This window comes from Cucumis melo, chromosome 6 (assembly GCF_025177605.1).
Source record: "Cucumis melo cultivar AY chromosome 6, USDA_Cmelo_AY_1.0, whole genome shotgun sequence".
NCBI classification, from domain to species: Eukaryota; Viridiplantae; Streptophyta; class Magnoliopsida; order Cucurbitales; family Cucurbitaceae; genus Cucumis; species Cucumis melo.
In genome coordinates this window covers 12,425,278-12,449,258 of record NC_066862.1, presented here as the reverse complement: position 1 = coordinate 12,449,258, position 23,981 = coordinate 12,425,278, and the positions used below count along the sequence as shown (strand labels likewise).

The 23,981-nt window shown below is 30.8% G+C and overlaps 2 protein-coding genes across 9 annotated transcripts; both read right to left on the bottom strand.

Annotated features, from left to right (window-relative positions):
* Positions 1-385: 385 nt before the first annotated feature.
* LOC103496196 (UDP-glucose 4-epimerase GEPI48-like) lies at positions 386-4,920 on the bottom strand. 8 transcript variants are annotated; one of them, XR_007821721.1, is made up of 7 exons: positions 4,476-4,920; positions 3,845-3,936; positions 2,880-3,020; positions 2,685-2,763; positions 2,097-2,179; positions 1,670-1,761; positions 386-622 (listed from the first exon to the last, which is right to left on the bottom strand). XR_007821721.1 is itself a non-coding variant. In XM_051086233.1 (7 exons), the coding sequence occupies exons 1-5, from the start codon at positions 4,537-4,539 to the stop codon at positions 2,139-2,141; spliced, it is 411 nt and encodes a 136-aa protein (XP_050942190.1). In that variant the 5' UTR covers positions 4,540-4,914; the 3' UTR covers positions 386-622; positions 1,670-1,761; positions 2,097-2,138. The 8 variants fall into 8 exon arrangements, 3 of the variants coding, with proteins under 3 accessions (XP_050942190.1, XP_050942192.1, XP_050942191.1); XR_007821722.1 differs by having other exon boundaries at positions 4,471-4,914; XM_051086233.1 differs by having other exon boundaries at positions 2,891-3,020; positions 4,471-4,914.
* A 3,894-nt stretch (positions 4,921-8,814) lies between these two features.
* LOC103503255 (probable indole-3-acetic acid-amido synthetase GH3.1) lies at positions 8,815-11,169 on the bottom strand. The gene is made up of 3 exons (XM_008467392.3): positions 10,700-11,169; positions 10,498-10,599; positions 8,815-10,404 (listed from the first exon to the last, which is right to left on the bottom strand). The coding sequence occupies exons 1-3, from the start codon at positions 11,017-11,019 to the stop codon at positions 9,021-9,023; spliced, it is 1,806 nt and encodes a 601-aa protein (XP_008465614.1). The 5' UTR covers positions 11,020-11,169; the 3' UTR covers positions 8,815-9,020.
* Positions 11,170-23,981: the final 12,812 nt, after the last annotated feature.

The following is a 23,981-nucleotide window of genomic DNA, read 5'->3' as shown; positions in this document are numbered from 1 at the left end:
CACGAATCTATTATTTTATGACAGATTATAAATTTCATTATTTAGATTTGATGACAGATAATGACTGTCATTACTTATATTTATGACAGATAGTAACTATCATTATTTATATTTTATGACAGCGAATAATTGTCATTATTAATCTTGTTTGACAGATATTAAATGTCATTATTTATTATTTATGACATTTATTAACGGTCATTATTTCACCTACCATGACTTTAATTAACTGTCAAGAAAACGTTTTCGATGACAATTTTTTTAGATTCAAATGTCATAATTGTATTTTTAGTCCCTATTTTTCTTGTCTTATTTTTTATTGAATCCTTGTTTTTCTTGCTGCCCTGCCCAATACAATCACAAAGTACTATACAACACACCTATATGGAAAAAAATGGTGAATGCTTTAATATATTTACTTTAACATACACTTTCTAATATTGTACAATTGTTGGTAAAATGTTTGTACAATGAAGCAATGAACATATATGTTTTGGTACAAACGAGCTATTTAAATAAGTACATTTGAACCAAAACTTTGCTACCAAACCTACAAAAAGGCCTATACATCAATGAATTGCCGCAAATATGGCTTCACTGCTCCAATGGATTCTTGCAAAACCTAGTAAGAAAAGAAAAAGAAATTTTAGAGTACGACTCTACGCATCAACAACACAACACATTCACTTCAACAACACAGCACATTCACTTTAATAGCACACTTCAACAACACAACACATAATTCATCAAAGTACACTTCTCTCTTCCCCAAGATGATCATGAGTAAGACGAACAACCTCATCTTTCTTCATAAGATCTTATATTTTGCTAACAATAGATCTCAAACCCTTTTATTTTTTATTTTTTTCCACTTTGAGACTAAACATGATTTTCCAAGTCTAAAAAGATGTCTTTAATTCCTACCAAGAAACTATTCTAGCAAAGAGCTCTACAAGCATTTTACTACATCATTATGGCTTTTAACTTCGAACAGAACCCACAAAATACCACATGACATCAATTATGGGCACCTTAACAAAACTTAAGTGTCTATGTTTCCTATAGATGTATTTAATTCCTACCAATAAACTATCCTAGGATTTGACAGTTTGGTTTGCTATTGCTTGGTAAAAGGCTGCTATCTAGCCTACAAATTGAATTAGAACCTTTTGCATGACACAAACCAAGTTCATTCGACTCCTAAATCATATTCACTAGACATTCTATTTTCTATCATGCATGATTTGTCCACTGTGTAGTTGTATAAAACTTGAATTTTCCAAATTGGCCTCTAAACAAACCTGGTTACAAAAGAAATGGATAGCAACACTAAAGGATAACTACATCCTATCATACACAAATTTCATATAGAAACACTAAAAACTTGAGAATTTTCCAACCCTTTTCTGGTGTGAATTTTCAAAAAATACCATGAAATAAAATAAAAGATTAAAAATGTAAAGATGAAGAAAATGATAAAGAGCAGGGGTTTGAGCTATAAATACACTATACAACTTGGTTATAAATAAGTTGTGTTTTTTCATAAAAGTGTAACACAAAGTATAAACAGCCATATAAATTTATACAAGTTGTTGTAGATCAACAACTATGCTGGAGCGTAAACATATGTAATCTATAAAGGAAACCATTAAAGAATAGGGAGACATACTTTCAGTTTAACTCCTTTTCTGCTTTGTGTGTCGATGCGTAGACAATTTCAACATCACCAGGTCGGCGTGCAGACATCACAAAAGGAATTTTCTGAAACAGAGAAATTAACTAGTAAATTCAGATGGGAGGTGAAGTAGAGCCATGATTGGATAAAGAAGCACTCAAAGATAGGGAGTTCAAGAGGACAAGAACTCGTGGTGGTAGTGTCTGTTGTGGATGGGGGATAGTATTTGGAATCATGGTATCATCTAATCTAAAAACTAAAATCCTAGATATGAATCCCATTATTTTCATTTAAATTAAGCCTATTATACCATAGTTAGAGGAAGGCATTGAAACTAGGGGCACATTTCTTATAACCATGAACGCCCTTAATTCTGTCAAGTTTTTAGGAAACAAATGCAAAAGAAGTAGAGTAAAAATACCTTTTCAGATGCCTTTTCAAAACCTGCAACCATCTCCAAGACTTATGTACCCTTTCCAGTTCCCAAATTGTAAACTTCACAACCTATTATGATATTCATGACATATACCGCTCAAACTCTTTGATGGTTTAATTTTCATTTGTCATTATTAGCAGTTGTGGTTATTAAAAGAAAAGGAAAATTTTTGAAAGAAGAAATCAGAAGGTTGCAAGAAAATATGAACACAAATAAATTGCTTCCTTGGCGGAAAATAATAATTAAGTGCCCAGAGTGGTATTAATTTAACAGGATAGTAACCAACATTTTAGGCCACAAAGTAATGAACCGGAGACTTTTTTGTTTAACCCAAAACATTAATTATACACTAGCTGTAAACATTACTCTCTCATGTAATGTAGGAATTTTCCTTAGTATCCATGGTATTCTCGCGGCATTATGAGTGTTATTAAGGCTCAAAATAGAAACTTGGGGTAAATATACCAAGTATCCTCCATAATGGTTCTTAAACATAAATAAAAACTGGATAAGGAAAATCTACTATGCATTACCAGTCACCACAAGCAAAGAGCCAGATATTGAGTGTATTACCTATACCAGCCGCATCTAGCTTGCGCAATGCAGCAATGTGTCCATAAGCTAAATCAACAACGTGAATATAATCACGTACCTGCAGAGGACAATAGATCTTTTAATGGAAGAGAAAATTATTGGAAGCCTCGGACTAAGCAAATCAAGTACAACAAGAAAAACGAGCAATCAAGCAAAAGGGCATGATGAACTTACGATAAACTTACTCCAGTTCCATCTTTTGTTGAATAGTCAGTTCCAAAGACTGTCAAGGCAGGACGCTTGCTGACAGCAACTTGCTGTACAAAGGGCATGAGGTTGTTTGGGATTCCACGGGGATCCTCACCAATATAGCCACTGGGGTTCAAGTTCAACATAAACAAATAGCAAAGCACACAAGTTAAATGTTTGTGTGCTAAACCCAAATTTAGTATAAACAAACTTTTATCATTATAAATTCATTTTATGCGATCTCATCACAAGAAATAATTGAAACTCTCTAATTTAATTATTCTAAACATGAACTCGATTACACCAAAACTATATTGCATTTACAAAATGCATTCAACATATAATGTACAAAAGACAACACAGTAGTTAAGAAAACAAAACACAAATCAATTCAACAAAATGGATGCACAAACAAATAGAAAAGTCTAAAAGAAACACAACCCAATATCAATAATCAACCACGAATAGAATCTGCCATAATCCAACACTATCTGGATGAAGATGAATCTAATTCATGTCTGTTTACTTTTGGATTTTATGGCTTCAAAGAATTCATAGAACATTTTTAATGAGATGGGCAATTGTTTTCTGTTTTGCAGGATCGTATTGCTCTTTCTCACTCTTTCTTGATCCATCCGGACCTTCCGTAACCATGATTTTCTTCTCTATGGAATGGAAAGGTTTTAATTGCAGCTTCCAAAATTTAAGTTGAAGCTTTCCTCGCCCGTATTTTGTTTAATTCAACAAAATAGTTTCTTTTCAAAATAAAGTAATATACATGCTTTAGAGACAAAACAACTACAGTCGTGAGAACAACAAAATTACAAGTAATTAGAAATGAAATCAACAAATGACAAGGTCAGACATTTACATTCAAGCAAGAAGCAAATCCAATAAGAAGCATTAGCAAAGCAGTATGACAAGAGAATTCAAGAATTTTGAAAAAATACCATGTCATAGAAACAACATATGTTCCATTTGGATAATTTCCGAAAGTGCACTTAATGCAATTTCTTTCATTGATATTCTCCGGTCCCTGTAGCTGTAAGCACAAACAACATTTCAAGCACCAGTGATAAGGTATTCCATACAAATATCTTCATTTGTCAGTTTCGGGCCCCTACCATGCTAAATTTCAAGAATGCAAAAACAATAGTCAGTCATAGGAAAAATATGAATTTAGAGCTCAAAAGAACGTCGAGAACAATTTAAGTACAAAGTAGCGCACAAGGATGAAATCCTAATTAAGACCAAGTAGAAATATACCAATCAATAGAATTCTATAAAGAATAATTGAAGCATATACCTTGGAGGATAGTTTATCCCAAACCTTTATGGACAATCTCTTTATGCTGGTTACCTTTGATATTGGAACTTATTACCCCAATAACCCCTCCTAACAGGGATCACTGACAACTACACTTAACTCTCAATCCGACATGGCCATTACCGTTGCCAACGACAACGAAGGCCTTAAACCTAGTTCTTCATTCGCTACTTAAAGCAAACACTTAGTATACGTTCGATAAATTCCATCAGAATACTAAACAAAAATATAAATTCCCAAAATCTTCACCTTACCTAAAATCCTTGTATACGTATTCAACAGCATAGATCCCGTCACTACATCCGAAAACACCGCCATAATCGCGAAGGGTAGATGGGTGAAGGAAATGGGTGGATGGGTGAAGAGAATGGGTTGTGTAAGTAGTTTTTTTAGAGAGAGATAGAGAGAGAAAGAGAGAAAAGGGTGTTGTCTTCTCCTCTCCACACAAAAAAACTAAAAAGAGAGAAAAGAGTAACGAAACCAACCAAAACATTCGTCCCTCCATTGTTGCTGACGATTTTTGGAGAGGAAAGTAGGCGAAGGAGAGCTTGAATCGGCAAGGGAGAGAGGTTCAAAGGGAGAAGAGGAAGGAGCACGAAATTTGGGATGTTGTGTTGTGCCGTAGCAGAGGAAAAAGAAGAGGAAGTAGATGGTGATGGAGCAGAATAAGAGGGGCACTTTAACAAAAAGAGAAACTCCAATTCCCTCTCTTTCTTTTTCTTTCTTTTTATATAATTTAAAATAAATACTCATAATTTGATTATTTATATTTAATGATATTTTAAAACTGCCATAGATTCATGACACTTAGGGCGTGTTTGGGGTGGGGTGGGGTTTTAGGGGGAAAAGGATTAGGAAATTGTAGGATAATCCTAATCTCTAAATAACTCTATCTTATCCTATTTTTACTTTCTTACAACCCTACGTTACCCTACCTAAATAACTCAATCTAAATTCTATTATTATTTTTTAAATTACTACAATCATAATCTTTCCCCCAAACACATATTATTATAACACTACTATCATAATTTCTCCCCCAAACACATACTATTATAATACTACCTTTTATATTATTTCTCCCAAACACATATTATCATAACACTAGGATTATCATAATCCTAGGATTATCATAATCCTTTTCCCTCATAACTCTTTCCCTCCCCAAACGCACCCTTAAAAACTGTCATAAATTCTTCAAATTCGAAAAATTCCGTCTTTTTTCGTCAAAAACGCGCTTTTTGACATTTGATGACAGTTATTTCTACCATTCTTTCAATTTGGGATGGAACAAACTGTCATAATAGGTGGTTTTTCTTGGAGTGAAACGATTGTTTACATTTGACTACTCCAATCTAAATGATTTTTTTTTAAGATTCTTTATACATTATTGTTTACTTTTTTACACGATAGTTTACATTTGGCTACTCTAATCTAAATTATTTTTTTCAAGATTTTTTATATACGATCTTTTAGATTTTGTTATTTTTTGTACACGACATAGAAAAAGAAAAGAAAAAAGACGATAGAAAGAAATCGTAGCGAAAAAAAAGAAGAGGAAAAGAAGAAAAACGATGGAAAGATTAAACGACATAAATAAAGAATTGAAAAATAAGAAAGATAATGGAAAAAAATTGCAGAAAAAAATAGGAAAGAAGAAAGACGAAATCGCAGGAGGAAGACGATGAAAGAAATAGGAAGAGGAAGACGAAATCGCGAGGAAGAAAAGAAATGACCGAGTAAAGCTCAAATATTTTAAAAATGGCTAGGCTTTATTCTACGGACAATAAATAATTTGGTGTTTTATTACATTTATAAAAATTTCCCTGTAATCAATAACAATTTCATTAAATAAACCTCAATAACAACTTTACTGTAAATAAAAATAAATTTATCATTTACAAATATGAGTTTTAGAACATAAAAATCAACATACTCTCGCTTGAACTAAAACTTAAGTGGCATATAATGTTGAGTTTAGTGAGAAAAACATATTAATACAATAAACTAGGGCATTGAATATCTATACGTCAAGATGGTTAGCTTTACTCGATCATTTATTTTTGGTGAAACAAAACAAAACTCGACTAGACGGCTATTTCTTTTATCTATTTGGAGGATGCACAAAGATGTTAGGCTCAACTCGACTACTTAACAAGAAATTCTAAAGAGTTTTACTTTTCCTTTCAAAGATTCACAAACTCTCCAAGCGACTTGAGGATTCTTTGACTACGACTTGCTTTGGAAAACATTCCATACTTGTCAAATATATTAAAAAATTGTCCCGATATATACATACATACGGGAAAATGAGTGTTGTTCCTCCTAATGGTAAAAAATTGATGAAATTAAATTATTAAAACAATACGAGACAAAGGGGATAATTTTGGTCAACTTACCATGGGAAATCATTTCTGGGTGACTGTTGTTAATGTAGAAGACAGAAAATTATTATATATATAATTCCAACTTCTTGACTTACATGTTTTTCTTTTCCAGAATCTTTAAGTTTTATGAATCAAAAACCGTGTTTCAAGTGTCAATTCAACTGTTCTTTTTTAAATATTAAATAACATTTTTTTTTGGTGGGTGTCATTCTGAGTTACAAATTTTCACCTTTCTTCTTCTCTACTGGGATTTTCTTTTCTTCTCGGGATCCGATGTAATTTTCTTTTTCTTCTTCAACGAATAATATATAATTTTTTCACAACGATCAAGCACAACCTTTGTTCCATGCTCCTAAACGGTTGTCTATTCCATTCCTCCTTGAGATCTAGTCGAAACTAACGGCCTTCCTCCGTTCCATACCTAGATATGGTCAAAATCGACAACTCTCCGTTCCATACTCATGCATCACGAGATACTCGCTCTCCTGAACGCGTCTTTTATTGTACCAAGAGATATCATATTTTTCGACACCATTTCTCCCTGACAGTCTAAATCGGTGTTTGGAGATCCAAAATTTCTTGTAGAGTGACTTCTCCTCCATTCCATTCCTTAGCGAGACCGAAACTTAGATCGTGAGAGAGCTTATTGTGTTTGATTGGTATTTGAAAATGGATCATCATCAAGAGCGAGATTGAGAGAGAAGACAATAGTGTTAAACGAAAAGTGAGTGAGATGGATGTTTCCACGTCACAGGTTTATTTTGGTAATTTCACTAGAACTTGACATCGGGTCAATTAATGTTTTGGACCCAAAAAATTATAGGTCATCCGTACCAATTTTTCTTTTATCTAATAGATTTTGGATTTTACAAAGTAGCTAGATTTAGCTTTAAAGAGTACTTAATAGGGAAAAATAACTTTATATCTAAATTCTAACTTTATATCTCGTAATTAGTTGTTGTGGGTAAGAAATTATATGACTAACTAGTTAGCTATAAGGGAATAAGACATTGGATCATTTCAAGAGAATGACTTTTTTGCCACAGAGTATGGTGGCTGATCGACCCATAAATATAATTTGACCGTTATAGCTAAATAGATCAATTATCATTAAAAAAAATCAACAAGAGTGATTATGACCGACTCTCAAGGTCGACCATGGAAGTTAAGAAGGTCATATAGAGGCCAACTTTGTAGACTTCATGCAAACTATATTCATATGTTTGGTCATAAGAGAAAAATAATGGATTAAGTAAGCTATGTGTACTTGGATAGATCTATTTACGACGACTAGATTAAGTGAATAACAGTCAAATTAATTAATTAGCCAATGTGCATATTATGAAATCATTTTCTATAGAAACAAAAAAAAAAAAAAAAAAAAAAAAAAACTTAAGACATTAGGTAGGCTGAAAATATGATGAAATTTTTTTACTATCTCTCTCACTAAATGATTGTTGTTTGTTAAGGTTATGGGAAGAGTGATGGTGGTGAAGCAACACACTAGTATGAGGTTCTCAATCAAGATTGGGAATTTGATTGGGGAAAAGAGGTTTGTAATGTGAATGAGTGGAGAGAAGGGAATTAAGTGGATAAGAATGGAAGAAGTATAAATGATGAAAAGTTTAGTGTTGGGTTCATTGAATATTCACTTTTAATGCTTTTCTTAAAGTTATATCATAACCTTAAAAGAAGCCATATTGGAGACAACCTTTCCAATATTTCACTTCAATTTGAAGTTTGAACTCACTACTTTTTTTTTTTTCCTTTTCTTTTTATGCTTAATTACTTCCTTTTTGGCCTCCAATTCATTGATGTTTCATTCCTTATCCAAATAAAATACTGCAACCACTCATAAGCTACCTTTTTTTTTTTTTTTTTTAATTTTTATTTTTATGCACAAAAGACTATCTTGTTTTTGAAGGGTTTGTGGTATTTAATCTATGACATTATAAAACTATTTAATAATTAAGTTACTATACCACCCGTAAAATAATCATGTTTGAAAACAATTTTTTTTCTTTTGAAATGGATGCAATTCTAAAATAAAGGATTGGTTTTCAAAATAATTTCTTTTTTAAAAATGTAACAAAGGAGGAATAAATATGTATGTATATATACATATATATATATAGAGGTTATAAATCAAAACTTCAAATTAGTGTTTTTGAGAGGAGAAACTCAAAGATTTGAACAAGTTATTGTGTAAGGTAAACAAATTATGTGATTTTTTGTTCATTAATTTAGTTATGAGGAGAAGATTTCATAGAATAGAATACAAGTTCAAAATACAAACTTTGCCCCCCTATTACAATCCTACTTTTTTTTTTTTTTTTAATTTTCTTTTCCAAAATTTAGAAAAAGAAAATTTACAAAAAATAAAATAAAATAAGAATAAGAATAAGAATAAAATTAGCATTTCCTAGCTGGAGTCCAATGTGGCAGAGCAGGACTAAAATGCGTAGATACTACTCTAGAATCCAGAAGTTCCATTATCGGTGTAAAATTCACACACCTCGGAACCTTGTATTGATTGATCGACGCTCCTCTCGATATCGCATAATCCATCAATTCTTCAAACGTTCCACTCTTCACCACTCTGATTTCCAATGCTCCGATTGAATGATCCGCCACTCGCCCTTGCCGGTACACTGAGTTCATCGATTCCTCCATTCTTAAACAACACTCTTCCATCACTTCCTTGCTCGGCCATTTCCCTTTCCCTTCCTGATCCCCCGCTTCTTTCACCATCAATTCCCAGTATATCACGTAATGTCCCGGAATCGTCTTCGTCTCTGCGTAACTCGTGTACTCCACCACACTCGCTTTCCATTCCTTCAACAACTCTGACGCATTCTCCACTGCCTTCTGTAACTCTGCTTCGTCTGTTTTGTCTGAATCGATACTCAGCACTACGTTCTTTCTCCTCACGAAGTGGAACTGCGGTGCCGCGTTGTGGAATCCTGTCACGCGGAGTATGTCCCCCACGCGGTAACGATACAATCCAGCGTATGTCGTGATTACCAGTTCGTATTCTTTTCCGATCTCTACATCTACCAGGTCGACGAGTTTTGGAGATGAATCGCTTCCGGAATTTGGCTCCAGAGGGAGGAACTCGAAGTAGGCCATGTTCGGCATTATAGTGTATGAAACTTCCGATGGTTTACACATAGGGTTTAGATTCAGTCCGAAATAACACTCGGATGATGCGTACATGGTGCAAGCCAGAGGTAATCCGCCGCTGTAGAAATCGAGGGTTGGAATGTACTGGGCCATAGCTCCGGTGACGATTACGTCGAGGTATTTGGTTTTGGGCCAAATCCTCGTTACGATTCCCTCCCAATCTTCCTTGGAACATTCATCCGAAACGAAATCCGCCAGTTGGGAGTCGGGTTTCAGGATCTTGAGGATGCAATCTCTCAAGGAAGGATCAGTGATTCTGGAATTCAAGGTTCCGTTACGGATATCAGTAGCGAGATCGTGCCAGTTCAATTGAAGAAAGCGGATGGCACGGAGTAAACCAGAGGCGAAGACGGCGCCGAGGCGGAGGACTTGGTTACGTTGGAGAAGACCACAGAGCATCTGGGTGTACATGCTTTGGAAGGAATCGGGGCAAAGGATGGCTTCATTAGGGCTGGTGTAAACCATAAATGGGTCGTAGGGTCGGGTCTTGAAATGGTCACTCTTGTAGTAACTGGTTAAAACGGGTCGGGCCAAGAGCCCACCCGGAGTTCTCGTCTCCGATTTCACAAACAAGAAGTAAAGCCCCTTGCCTTTATCCAACCCAGGCACGTAGCTGTCAAATTAAAAAAAATTTTAATTTAATTTAATTTTACGCGGTTTTAATTTTAATAATAATTCAAATTTGATACTGTTTGCTTTCTCTTACAGGTTCATAACTGGCATGAGCAGACTGTAGAGAAGTTGACGACGATCCAGTTCCTCCTTAATCGTCGGCATAAGTTTTCTTTCACCGGCGGAAGTACCAGAACTGCAAAATCATCCAATCAATCAATGGATTCAATTCAGGTATTAAACGAATTTACATGTTTGTTAAATTCATTTCTGATCAGCTAGAGTGTTTCAATTACCTTGTGAGGAACTCGGAGATGGGATGAGAGGAGAGAATAGGAGAGCGATCTCCACTGGCAATCCGTTGGATTTCAGGTTGGAGATCCTCGTAGGTGATGACAGGGAGTTTAGCTTTGAAAGTTTGAGGATCGGTGGCGCCGTCGAGGGAGTAACGGCGGAGGTACTCGGTAGAGGCGTTTCTGGACAAGATTTCAGCGAGGACGGTGTGTTGGACGGCGTCGGCGTTACGAGTCATTTCATCGATGAATTGAAGAGGCTTAGCGTCGGTTTCACAGGCAGGAGGGCCGAGAGGTGAAGAGAGAGAAGAATGGACAGCCATTGAAAGAAGGGGAGGAAGCAGAAGAAGAAGAAGAAGAAGAAGAGGATGGAGGGTAATGAGTAAGATGGGGCGGTGGAGGAAAGGGGGAGAAGGGGATGATATATATAGTGGGGGAGAAGTGCCACGTAGGAAGGTTGACTGGGAGGAGGACCCAGCTGGGTGGGGTAACAGAAAAGTTTTTTTTTTTTTTTTCTTAATATTTTAAAAGAAATGGAGAAGAGAGAGAGAGAGAGGGAGGGGAGTTGGGAGGAAGCTTACGGAAATATACGGAGCGTAGAGAGAGAGGGGGGTGGGGGGGGGGGGAGGAGAGAAAGTAATTTTGTCTTGTAGAAAGGAAATGTAGGGGAAAATGGAGACAAAGGAGGGCCCACAACACGTAGACATTGCAGCAAGTGAGATGAGCATGTGATGGTTAGGTCTTTTCTTTTCCCTCCAATTTTGTTTTTGCCTTTTCACTAACTATTTTGTGAAAATTAAAACACATTTTAGGTTCTAAGTTTGGCCTCTAATACACATACGCTTATCCCTCAAGTCGTTCACGTATTTAATTTATTACTTTAATTAGTACTTATAATTATCTGTGTCCCAATTATATATTTTGCGACCGAGTTTCTATCCTTATATAATCTAAAATTCATGTCTTCTTTAAATATTTTAAATAATAAATAAAATAAACTAAAATATTTATAACATATCGTAAAATTTTAGTTTATATCAATAATAAATATCGATAGACTTCTATTATTGTTTTATTAATATGAGTGGTAGAAACATAACGATGTCTATCATTGATAAAATATGAAATTTTACTATATTTTGTAAATATTTTGTCAAATTTATCATTTTTGACAATTTCTAAAAAAATTTATTTATTTTCAATAACTTAACTGTTTTTTTTATTATTGTTTTTACGGTTTTATGATTTTCATTACTTATTTATGTTTGACTACTCACACTTTTCAAAACCTCATCTTAATAGCATTTCAACTTTCTAAAAAGTTCTTAATACATATATTATTATATTTTAAACTAAAATTATCTCAATTTTAAACGCAAGACTTAGACCATCTTCGCAAATAGGAATTTAATGATTATATATTTCTTTAAAAATATTAAGTGGTTATATACTATATTTTAAAAAGGTAAATAATTATTTGAATGAAAATACTTGGGTCAAAACCTGTACTTTGACCTAAAACAATAATTATTCAAACCAAGAACATAGTTAATTATTAATGAAAAAGTAATTGTTGGAAGGAAAATTTTCTAATACTAGCATGCTGCTTACAAATGTTATCAAATGATTTATTATTTTATTATTTAATCATTTGATAGATTCTATGATTTCTTAGATACTACTTTTATGGTAATTAATAAAGTGGAGATTTTTTACATAATACAGTAATTTTATAAATTTTTTTTTGATACAGATCGTGAGATCACACATTACAATTTTTAGTAGCTCTTGTCAAAATAATATACAATTTCATATATATACACACACACATATCTTGATGTATAACTGATCTAACCTTGTAATATTTGGATGTTGAAAAAAGTGATTGAAAAATGAATTCTAATTAAATGGGTAACATGAATTTCAATTATTTCCTCCTAGCTTTTTATTAATCACATGTCCATTATTTACCAACCAACTTAGGTTGATTATATATTATTTTTCTTTTACAATTCCCTCTCTAAGTTTTTTATAGTAAATGAATATTTTGATTGGTTAGTGTTAGGAATATGTTGCTCCATTATTATTCGAATAAAATAACAGCCCGTTTTGCCCTTTCCACTCGACAAACAAATAGGTTTTAATTATTAGTTTTTCTTTTGTCCATTTTCCCCTTAATGAAAAAACAATATAAAGTTATAAAATTTGATGTTTGTTTCCTTCTATAACTACTACTATACTACTTCTACTTGGGCTCCATCATCGCCTTTGATTTTGACTCTTTAAAAAAGAATTTTAGATGAGACCCATTAATGAACAATAAAAAATTTAAATGGAAGTACAATTTCTCCATTAATATTTTATTATAAACAGATGAAAAAGAGGATGAAGAAAGAAAAAAACAAACTCACTAGCTCCAAAATCATGCATGAAATCCGTTAGCTATTTATATTTAAATCAATAAAAATTTCTTTAGTCTATCTTTTTTATAATTATTTTTTAATACGTACACTTATCAATGTGTCATCTTATAATTTATTACTTTCAATATTATGTTTTAATTATAGATTCCTTGAGTTAACAAAGTACTCACGAAGAAATAAAGTGATCTATAATTGATTCCATCTTATTGAAGATATATTTATACTAGAGGAATTATACTCAAGGTGGTTTCTCCTTTCTTGAATACCACGGGTACATAAGAAGAGAACACACATTAAAGGGTCTTTTAATAATTCACAAACTTCTTAAATTAAATTAATGTAAATGAGTCACTCTATTTTCCTATCTCGTTGGAGTTTGATGCCCTAAATCTCGTGTTCTCGTAGTTTATAATTATATATATTATAAAAAAACATTTTATTTATCAAATAAAATAAAATATTTTATTTTATTTGACAATTTAGTTGCATTGACCCACAAAACCAATAAACTAACATCTAAGGTTATTTTCTGTAACTTAAATATGTATGTGGAGACATACAAGTGGTTCATGATGTTTAAGTGATAACCTAAATGGTCTGTAATAGATGGATAAGACTAGATACCTTATCCTGATGACACTACGAATACGATCTACTTTGTAGTTGTTACAATTGTTCTAAAGTGCTACATATGATATGATCCTAATCTTTCATGTCGAGACATTAGAGTGGGGTATTCTATACAAAGAGTTTGTATAAAACTGGACCATGAAATGAATAGTCTCTCTTATTAATTAATACCGTTACTAATTGAGACTGCATTATTTCACCATAATGACCATAGATGACTTGACCTGAATCCTGACTGAGTTGTGAGCTCCTGCTTATGAAGGCGGTCATTTGATTTGCATGAGTAAGAGTGTCTTATGTCGTCGACTCAATATGCCTACCATTTTGGGGATTCGTCTGATTGGAGAGCTGGGAACACATCTACACAAGAAGGAATTCACTCCTTTATAGTTAGGGTAAGTAGAGAAATTGTTCTCTCTTAAGAGCTGATTTCAGAACTTGAACAATGTGGTGTCACACCCTCTCTTGGTTCGAGAGGAGTTCAGTTATAGTGGGACTATAATTATTGTTCATTAGAGAAATCGGTGGTACTTAAGGAGTTAGATCTAACTACAAGGGCAAAACGGTAATTTTTTACCTAGCTGTACTTACAAGCAATTTGTGATGGGTCATTGCATTGTTGATTGGTTATATCTAATGGACACAAAAATATATCTACAGTAAGAAGAGTGCAACTATTGGTCTTTAGTGGAATGTGTGATAGTTAATGAATAGAGATTAATTAATATCATTGGAGCTTCAATCTGTAAATCCATCAGGTCCCCTTGTTAGCTTAATAAGGATAAATGAGAATTAAATTTATTTTGGTTTAATTTGAATTGTCCAAATTGATTAAAGGGAATAAATTGTATATGATACAATTAATATAATGTATTTGATACATTATAATATAAAGTTTTTATAAGAGAAGTTAATATTTGAATATGATTCAAATAATAATAATAATAATATGAATAAGATTCATAAATAAATTATAGGTTAAATTAATATAGATTCGATTCATATTAGCACTATATATTATATGAAAGATCTAAACCATTACTTATGTTATTAATATAATATAAAGTTTTTATTATATGAGATATAATATAGATTAAATTTATATTTTTTTATTTTAATTAATATATTTTTAATTAGTAAAATAACTTCCAAGAGAGTTAATTCTACGTGCATGCAAATGGAGGAAGTTATTTGATAACTTCCCTCCATCTCTCTTAATGGTTGAGATATAAAGAAAATTCATTGTGGTATCTTTTTGTGCTCTCTCAATTTTTTGGACAATGTAAAAATTTCCTTACCAAATCACAGAAACCCGTAACTCTCTATTGATTATTTCCTTAAGAATAATGAGAAAAACTTTGTGATGTTCTTAAAAGATTGGAAGAGTTCTTTGAGGTTCAACAAATGTTAGTTTTTGTTTTTCTTTGAATTTGTCGGTTTTACAAATTGAATTTTATTTGCACGACGTTCATATGTTTTCGCTTTAGAAATTTCATTCCTTCATATCTAACTCTACTTTTTACATTTATCAAACAACTTAATTTTTGCTTTTAATCAAATTTTAATATTTATCGAAAAATGTAATTTTACAATTATGTAAGTTGAAAACATAAATTTACCAATTTTAAGATAGTGAATGAACTAGAAATAGTGAGTGAAAGGGCCTCCAAAACCTAGAATTTAGAAAGAAAGGCGAGCATTATATGAATGGCTTGTTTGATCAGGTGAAGTCAAGCAGACGTGTAGCACTCTCTAAGATGATTAAGTAGTCTAAAAATTTAAAATGATGAAGTAGAAGTAGTAACCGTCCATATTGATATGTTGAAAATAATAAAGAAAAGGAGGCTGCCAATTGGAGAGTCAAATTTTGTTTGTTAGAAAGAGGGTAAAGGCAGGCAGAGGCAGGCAGGCAGGCAGGCAGGCAGGCAAGCAAGCAAGCCGCAGCGCAGACCATCACACTCATCATACAACAACATACTTTAATAAAAACACACCAGCCGACACACTTAGCATTATCCCTTCAAAACTCTGACCTCTTAAATTTAATCCTAAACCAATTTTATTTTAATAAATCCATATTCTTTTCTTCTTCGTTTGACTCAAACCCCAACTTCCCATTTCTTTTCTTTTCTTTTTTTCCCCCTCAAATTTCGCCTTCATCTTCTCTCAGGCATTTCATCAATCCAAACATTTTGGCTGCAACTTGCAAACTTTGAAACAACCACCTTAATTTCCCCCCTCCGTTTTTCATACCCCATTCTATGTTATACAATTAATAAACAAAGGTACATGAAATGAAGGATAAAGGAAGGTTGAAGACAAAATTAGTTTCATGGTTGTTTAGGCATTTTTGTAACCAAACAGAAAATAAGGGTATGCGATGGCGTGTACCTAAAGCCACGGCAACTGCCCACCGCCGCAGCAGCTGCGGTGTTGCTTATGTTTGATTTCTTATGACGCAACTCCATCTCTGGCTTTTGATTTTTGGCCATATCTTTTCTTATATAATTTCAACAGTCAAATTTTGTGAAAGGAAAAAAGTATAATGAGAAAAAGAGAATGCAAAAGTCAATTTCTTCCCCCTATCTGTTTCTTCTGCCAATTCAATGTTAGGTTCCGCCATGAACGAACAAGCACATAAAAGAAGTAGGAAAAAGAAAAACAAAACAAAAGAAAACAAAAGAAAAGAAAACAAAAGCTGCCTTGTTTCTTCGTCAAAAGATCAGATTGGATACCGACCTCTCACCAGCTCAATCCCAACCCAAATAAACACAACGTACTACATAAACAAATGCAAAATTTTCATTTTGCCTTTTTGCCCTTTTGTTTTCTGCTTTTGCATTTTTGGCATTTTGAAGTTTTTTTGGGCATTGGACCACTTCTCAAAAACCCCATCTCAATTCATGAAGGGATATATATGGGATTGATTGCTCTCATTAAGCCTATTGGCATTAATTAGGTCCAACTTAACAAATGTTTTTCCCTTTTCTATCCTTTGCTTTCTCGCGCTACAACGTGATGAATAGATCAGTATGAAATTGACGTGATTTAATTGATAATTAACGAATACATTGCTTTTAAAAATGACCTGTGATGATAATCAATATCATGTATAAGATATTTTATGATGATCAGTGGAAAGATAAATAATATTACACACGCACACACAAGTTATGATTTGAATATTATATATTCAAGGAGGAGGTTTTGGTTGGATTTGTTGTTCATGATCATAAATTTTCTTTGTTTTGAGTGTCTAAAAATTTGCCCACGGGAATAAGGTATTAATACGTTCGAAGCTAAGGTCATCTCGGAGAGTCTAAATGAGATGAAGGTTCAATTTACCTTTAGAAATTGATTATTTTGTTATCGCTTGAGATCATCAATCTCATTTATGAGGTGAGTTTCTATCTTTTTGAAATTCTAACATTGGTTGAGAGAAGAATAAAGTTACTCATGTTTTTGTGATTTTAGATAATTGTTGTATTTGAAAAGATTTTGTTTTTTTTTTAAAAAAGGGTATTCTCAAGGTTAGGTTAGGCTTTCAATAAAGAGAAATTGTTATATGTAGATATATATTATTGGAGGGTTGAATAGAGTTAGAAGTAAGTTGTGGTTGTAATACATATTATTTAACTTAACAGGAAGAACAACGGAATAAATGAGAAAACATTATTGTCACACGGCCTTACAAATTAATTGGAAAATCCCCAGATAACAAACTCATATAAAAAAAGAATAATAATTGAATCAATACTATTGTTATATATGTGAGACCCACTAGAGATATTAATAATATTACACCTGTGTGGTCCAAAAAGCAAATAAAAATAAAAGTGAAAAAGAGGTACCAAAAGATATCTCACTTTCCTTGTCCCCTTGGTCCTCCCCTCATGCATACAAACCTAACTTTCCTATATATATATATATATATATATATATAAATTATATTAGGGTCCACAATCTTTTTTTTCCTCATTTTCTTTAAATTTTCCTTTCTATTAGTGTGTGAGTGGAACAAAATAATTTAATATTGCTCTTTTGGAAGCTTTTGTCTTCTATGTTTAATTAGTTAATGGAATATCCAATAAGAGTTTATATAAAATCTAATAGGTTTAATTAAACTTTAATATGTCACAAAAAAAAAAGAAAAAAGAAAAAAAAAAAAAAAAGAACTTGTCTCATTAGGGGCAGGTGAGATTATTTTCAAGAGTTAAAAATATAAATGATGATATTTTATAAATTATCCTAACACAACGTCAATACAAGCTAGATTTTTTTTTTTTTTTTTTTTTTTTTTTAATTTAGTGGTAGTTGATTTTATCTTGACATAATAAGAGTTATTAAATTAAGTTTATTTCAACTACTTTGAATTCTTCGATTTAAATAAAAAAAGAAAAAAAAAACTGCCATTCAACGAATCTCAAACTTTATTTGAACAAAAAATGTCAAAGTATTATGTAATAAAAACAATAGAAAGGTTTTAAAAAATATACATACAACTAAAATTTAGATTAGCTCATCGTCATCACCACACACGGTTTTAAAATTATAAGTGGATCTAAAAGTTAGAGAGTAATTAGCAGTAATTTAGGGTAAAAAAACGAGATTAGAATGAATATGTAAAATAATATGATTGCTGAGTTGATTGAGGAGTCAAAGGTGTCAAAATATATAAGTTTCTATTTCTTTTACTCAAATACAAAACCAAATCTCCTCCCCCATTGGATTACATACTTTTCATAAAATAAAAACATATTCAAATAATTATTATTTTTTTCTTTTTATAAAATGACTTTTAACTTTTAACCACATTCTAGACGATAATTAAATAAGGAAAGATGAATATAACTTGGTGATAATTGATATGTTGTTCCTTTTAATATTGAATATTTAAAAGATTCATACTTTTGTTTGTTGTATAAACAACCCGATTAAACAATTTATTTACGGTAGTTTGATTCTAACTTAAATGAGTGTATAACGAAATTAAAATCTTTCGCTATATATAATATTGGACTTTAAAAGATCAATAAGTGTTTAGATTTAGGACTTTCCTTAGTAATAGTTTATTTTTTTTATTATGAGTTTTATAAAAATTAAATTAATAAATATTTTTTCACTTCTAATTAAATTTTTTATTTCGTCGTCATGGTTTCAAAAATTAAGTTGAGTTTTGAAAACTAAAATATATTTTTCGAAGAGTTTAGAATTAGGTTAAAATCAAGAAATTGCAAATCATTCTAAACATGGACGACGTAGATTAAATTTTCAAAAATAAAAACTATAAACAAATTAGTGTTAGCAAACTGTGTTTGATAATTGAAATCAGGAGTAAGTTTATTTTGATCCCTGATGGCTGATTTCCACATGCTAAATTATCAAGAAAAAAAAATATCTCTCAGCTTTGCCAAAAAAAAAAAAATATATTTACTAATATATCTCTAAATTTTCGCAACTTTCAATAACTTCAAACTTTCATGAAAAGAGTAATTATAAAGTACTTTTATCATAAAAATCGTTAAAGTTTTATTTCAAAAATATATCTAAATTATTTAAAAGTTTATAAATAACTTTGAACTTACAAAATTTGAAAAAGAAAAAAACTATCATTACAATTAGTATGTGAATCATCTCATTGTAAAAATAACTTTAAATTAACAATATTTCTATCGTGAGTATAATGATAAATTTATTTAAAGTTTTTCGATTAAAAAAAAATCAATTTAAAAATAAATTATATTGGCCTCATTTGATAAGGACTAGGTTCCGGAGTTTTTTTTTGTTTTTTTTTTTAATTTAGTCTATCATTTGTCATCTACTTTTTAACGAAGATGGTCTTAGGCTCTCTCTAAGATAGGGACTCGACCCCTATGAAGAACTTGAGCTCCTCTTAAGTTTGTGAGACTCCCTCTCATAATGTTATATGTTTTTTTTTTTAAATTGGTGGAAGTTAAGTCTCGAGAAAATTTATTCTTTGATTGTTTGCTTTCAATCATGCTACTTTAGAAAAAGATTTTCCTATGTGTGTGTGTATTTAAAACATAGGCATCCAACGTAAAATAAAAGTTGAATTGAGAGATCAATATATAGACTCCGTTTGTTTTCCTTAGGAAAAGAAAAAAAAAAAGAGTCGAATTATAATCATAATTTGTATTAAGCATAGTTGTCACGTCCGCTTTTTCTAAAATAAATAAATATTATTTAACTAACAAATGAGAATTATATTGAGAACTCTTCAACTTAGCTTACCATTTTAATTATTTCATCAACAAAATTAGACTACACAAACACAGAGAATGTTTCAAAAATAAAATTCAATTATTTTTTTAATAGAGAAGAATTTGTACGAACAAGGCTATTTTATTTAACATGTTGATCACAATATATATATATATATATATATATATATATGTATGTATATGTATGTATGTATTTTTTTTTTTTTAAAAAAGAATATATAAATAAATGATCATATTTCACCTGATTAATTATTAGTGAATAAAAAATCCAACCGACTTTTAATTTTGATACTACTAAATTAGCTATTGCACATGAACTGCCCCATCATTAATTAGCTAGCTTGCATTCAGCCTAATTAAATGCCCATGTTGTCCCAATTGCCCTATACTTTTAACATTTTTTTATTATGTTTATGTACTTTCATAATTAAATTTAATTACTCACCCCCAAAATATGTTTACTTTAATTTAGTTTCTCTTATAAATATAACATCGTCTATCTATATACTTTAATCTAATCATCTGTCTTATGGAATTAATTGCAATCTACATATTAATGCTAATTAATCTTGTATTTCTTTTTCTTTTTCCTCTCAATTAATATCTTATGCTCATTTAGTATTTTCAATATATATGTATATATATACATATATTACTATTTAAAAGGCCACTTATTAAATTTTCACTATAGTGATTAAATTCAAAAAAGGACGTGATCAGATGACGTTACTAAGCAGAAAATTGTTGTTATACCTTATTAAACAAGATGCTAATTTTAACATCTTTTCCTTTATTAACTTATCATGTTTTGCGAGCCAAAGAGTTCACGTTCTCTTCTACGGCTTCCAATTTCATGCCTTTTAATATATAATTTTTGTAGCATCACAAACAAACATTTAAAGATAATACATATACAGATGGACTTTCAAGCATTATAAAAGGAGCAAATCTCTGTATTTCAAATCATTCATAGTTAAAAACACTTTACATTTAGATGAGCTAACTCCAGTTAAAGTTCATCTTTTGTATTTTATAGTTTAAATGTAAGTAATCAAAAGAGTGCTTTTGTAGGTAGGCTCAAAGAGAGTTTCCTATGTGATTGTAATTTTTTTTGTTTTAATTTTTTCATCCGTGACTTTTTCTCTTATTTGATTTTTTTTTTTTCACATTAATTCTTGTGTTTCCAATTTTCTTATTTTTTTTTTGTTACTTTTTTTCTGAGATTTTTCTTAACACATCAAAGTACTGTATAACAATTTCAAATGATAAGATAATAAAAGAAAAGACTTGACTACTTACCTATTCAAACTTTTAGAGTCATTTGGAAAAGCATTATGAGAGGAGAATGGAATAGATCAAGTTTTAATTATATTTATAAGCCCAAGTTTGGATGCTTGTGAATGTGTTTGGGATTACAAACTTATTCCCATTCCGAAGTATCCAACCATTCCCCCATGGATTATATAGCCCTCCATTTCAAACACTCTTTTGTCTTTTTTATATACCTCACCCGTACATCTTGCTGATGACCAACTCTGACAACTACCACTAATCAATTATAGCAATCATCTTCTACCATCACTGTCGACCACCATTATTACCCACACCTGATCAACTACTAGAACAACCATTAGGTTTATAGTGCTAAAGAATAATATTCTAAGGGTTTAATTTGTTTGATAATGTTCATGTTTCTTTTTATTTTGTGTGATTTCTCGTATTCTATTTCTATTTTATTTAATGTTTTCTTAAATGCAATAGGGCGTAGATTTGGTTAGTTGGGGAGCAAGTGTGCCCCATAACATTTATTTCTTACTTTATTATTTTCTTTCTTTTATATTTCCTTTTTCTCTATATTTCTTTGCATTTCTTTTATAATTATTTCTTTAATTTATTTATATTTATTTTCTTTATCATTTTTATATTCATATGTCGATTTATCTTTGAATTTTGAATTTTCAGATATTTATATTTATATTATTATTTTTATTTCCAAATATTTATATTTATATGTTATTTTGATTTTCAAATTTCAAATTTTCAATATGGTTGTTTTTAAATATATAAAAATGAACCAAAACATTTACAAAACAAATTTACTATCAATTTTGAATTTTCAAATATTTAGATTTATATAGTATTTTTACTTTCAAATTTTAAATTTTCAATTGGGTTGGTTTCTAGTATAGGAAAAGGAATCAAAATATTTACAAATAATAGGAAAATATCATAGTACTATGATTTTTTATACTATTTAAAAATATTTTTTTAGCAATTTTGTCATTTAAAATAATTTCTATTTTTTAATGTACATATTTTTTAAATTTATAATTTATAATTTTTTCACACACACATAGATATATTCTTTTTCTTTTAGATGAAACTAGTTATAATTTTATAATATGTAAATTTTATTTATTGAGATATTCATTTAGGTTAATTTTAATGTTTTTTTTTACCATTGCGACATTTACATAATAATATAATTGAGTTAGATTTGAGTCTAAGTTATTTAAAATTTAAAACAAATGACTTGAGTGAGAAATAATATAGTAAATAAAGCTTTAGCAACCTATGAATGATAGAAGCAATTGTATATTATTGTTATTAATTTTTTTTATCAAAACTTATGTTTATTTTAATATTTTAATGCATATTACATATTTCTTATTTTTTATATAATTAAACTATAAAATATGAAAAAAATTATAGGAAAAAAGTATAAGAACCGAGAAGCAAGAAATAGTTCTCAAATAAGTTTTTGTTCGTGTTTCTTTTTTTCAAAGAGAAAAATAATTTATCAAACATATTCACGTTTCTTGTTCTAAAAAGAGGAAACAAAAAAAAAAAATGGACGGAAAATGGAAAATAGAAAACAAGGAATGGAAACGTTATCAAACGGGCCTTAATTCTTCACTTTCTCAACGGGTGTAAAACATCATTGGTAGAAGGTGCATGGTTATTTAGTTGTATACTTTTTCTTAGTGGTAAATCAATTAGCGTGTAAATTACTTTCATTTAATTTAGTTCACTAAATTATAAAAAATATTTTTACCTTGTGATTTGAGTGTAGAAAATCCCCTAAACTTTTAAAAATACCCTTAAGCTTTAAAAAAAAAGGTTAAAAAATACCCTTACCATTAGTTCTGGATGGAAACAATTAAAGTTTTGTTTAAAAAATACCTCTAAAATGAAAAGTTTCATAAATACCCTTAAAACTTAAAATCAACAGCATAATGATGAAGGAACTAGCAATCTTTTTTAAGAAAAAGAAATGTTAGATCTTCTTAATGATTTACAAGTTTCAATTGAAAACGAAGAAGCAACTGAAGAAGGTTTTGAGAATGAAATGCCCTTTAATGATGAAAAATGAGATACAAAAAACTTATTTGAGGATTTAGTGAATGAAGCATGCAATAAACTATACCTTGGTTGTTCAAAAATTTCTTCCTTGAACTTTTTAGTTAAGTTGATGCATATCAAAGTTCCCAACGATTTGAATAACAAATCATTTCACATGTTACTAGAACTATTAAAAGTAGCATTTCTAGTAGGTACCATTATACCTAGTTCATTTTATGAAGCTAAACAAAAATTATGTGACTTAGACCTAAGATACGAGTCTCTGCATGCGTGTAATTATGATTGCGTATTGTATTGGAAGAAATTTGGAGATTTGAACACTGTCGAATTTGTGGTGAGTCTTGGTACAAAGTTGATGATGACAAAGAAAAAAAATTCACATAATGTATTGTGTCATTTTCTGTTAATATTGAGATTAAAGCGATTGTTTGCATTCGTAAGAAGATACTTCTGACATGAGATGTCATAAAGATAAGTGAGTCAAAACAGATGATGTGTTAAGACATCCAGCTAATGTAGAGGGCTGGAAGCATTTTGATCATGAATTTTCTCATTTCGGTTCAGATTCACGAAATGTTCGTTTAGGATAAGCTTTAGATGGGTTTAATCCGTTTAGGATAAGCAGAG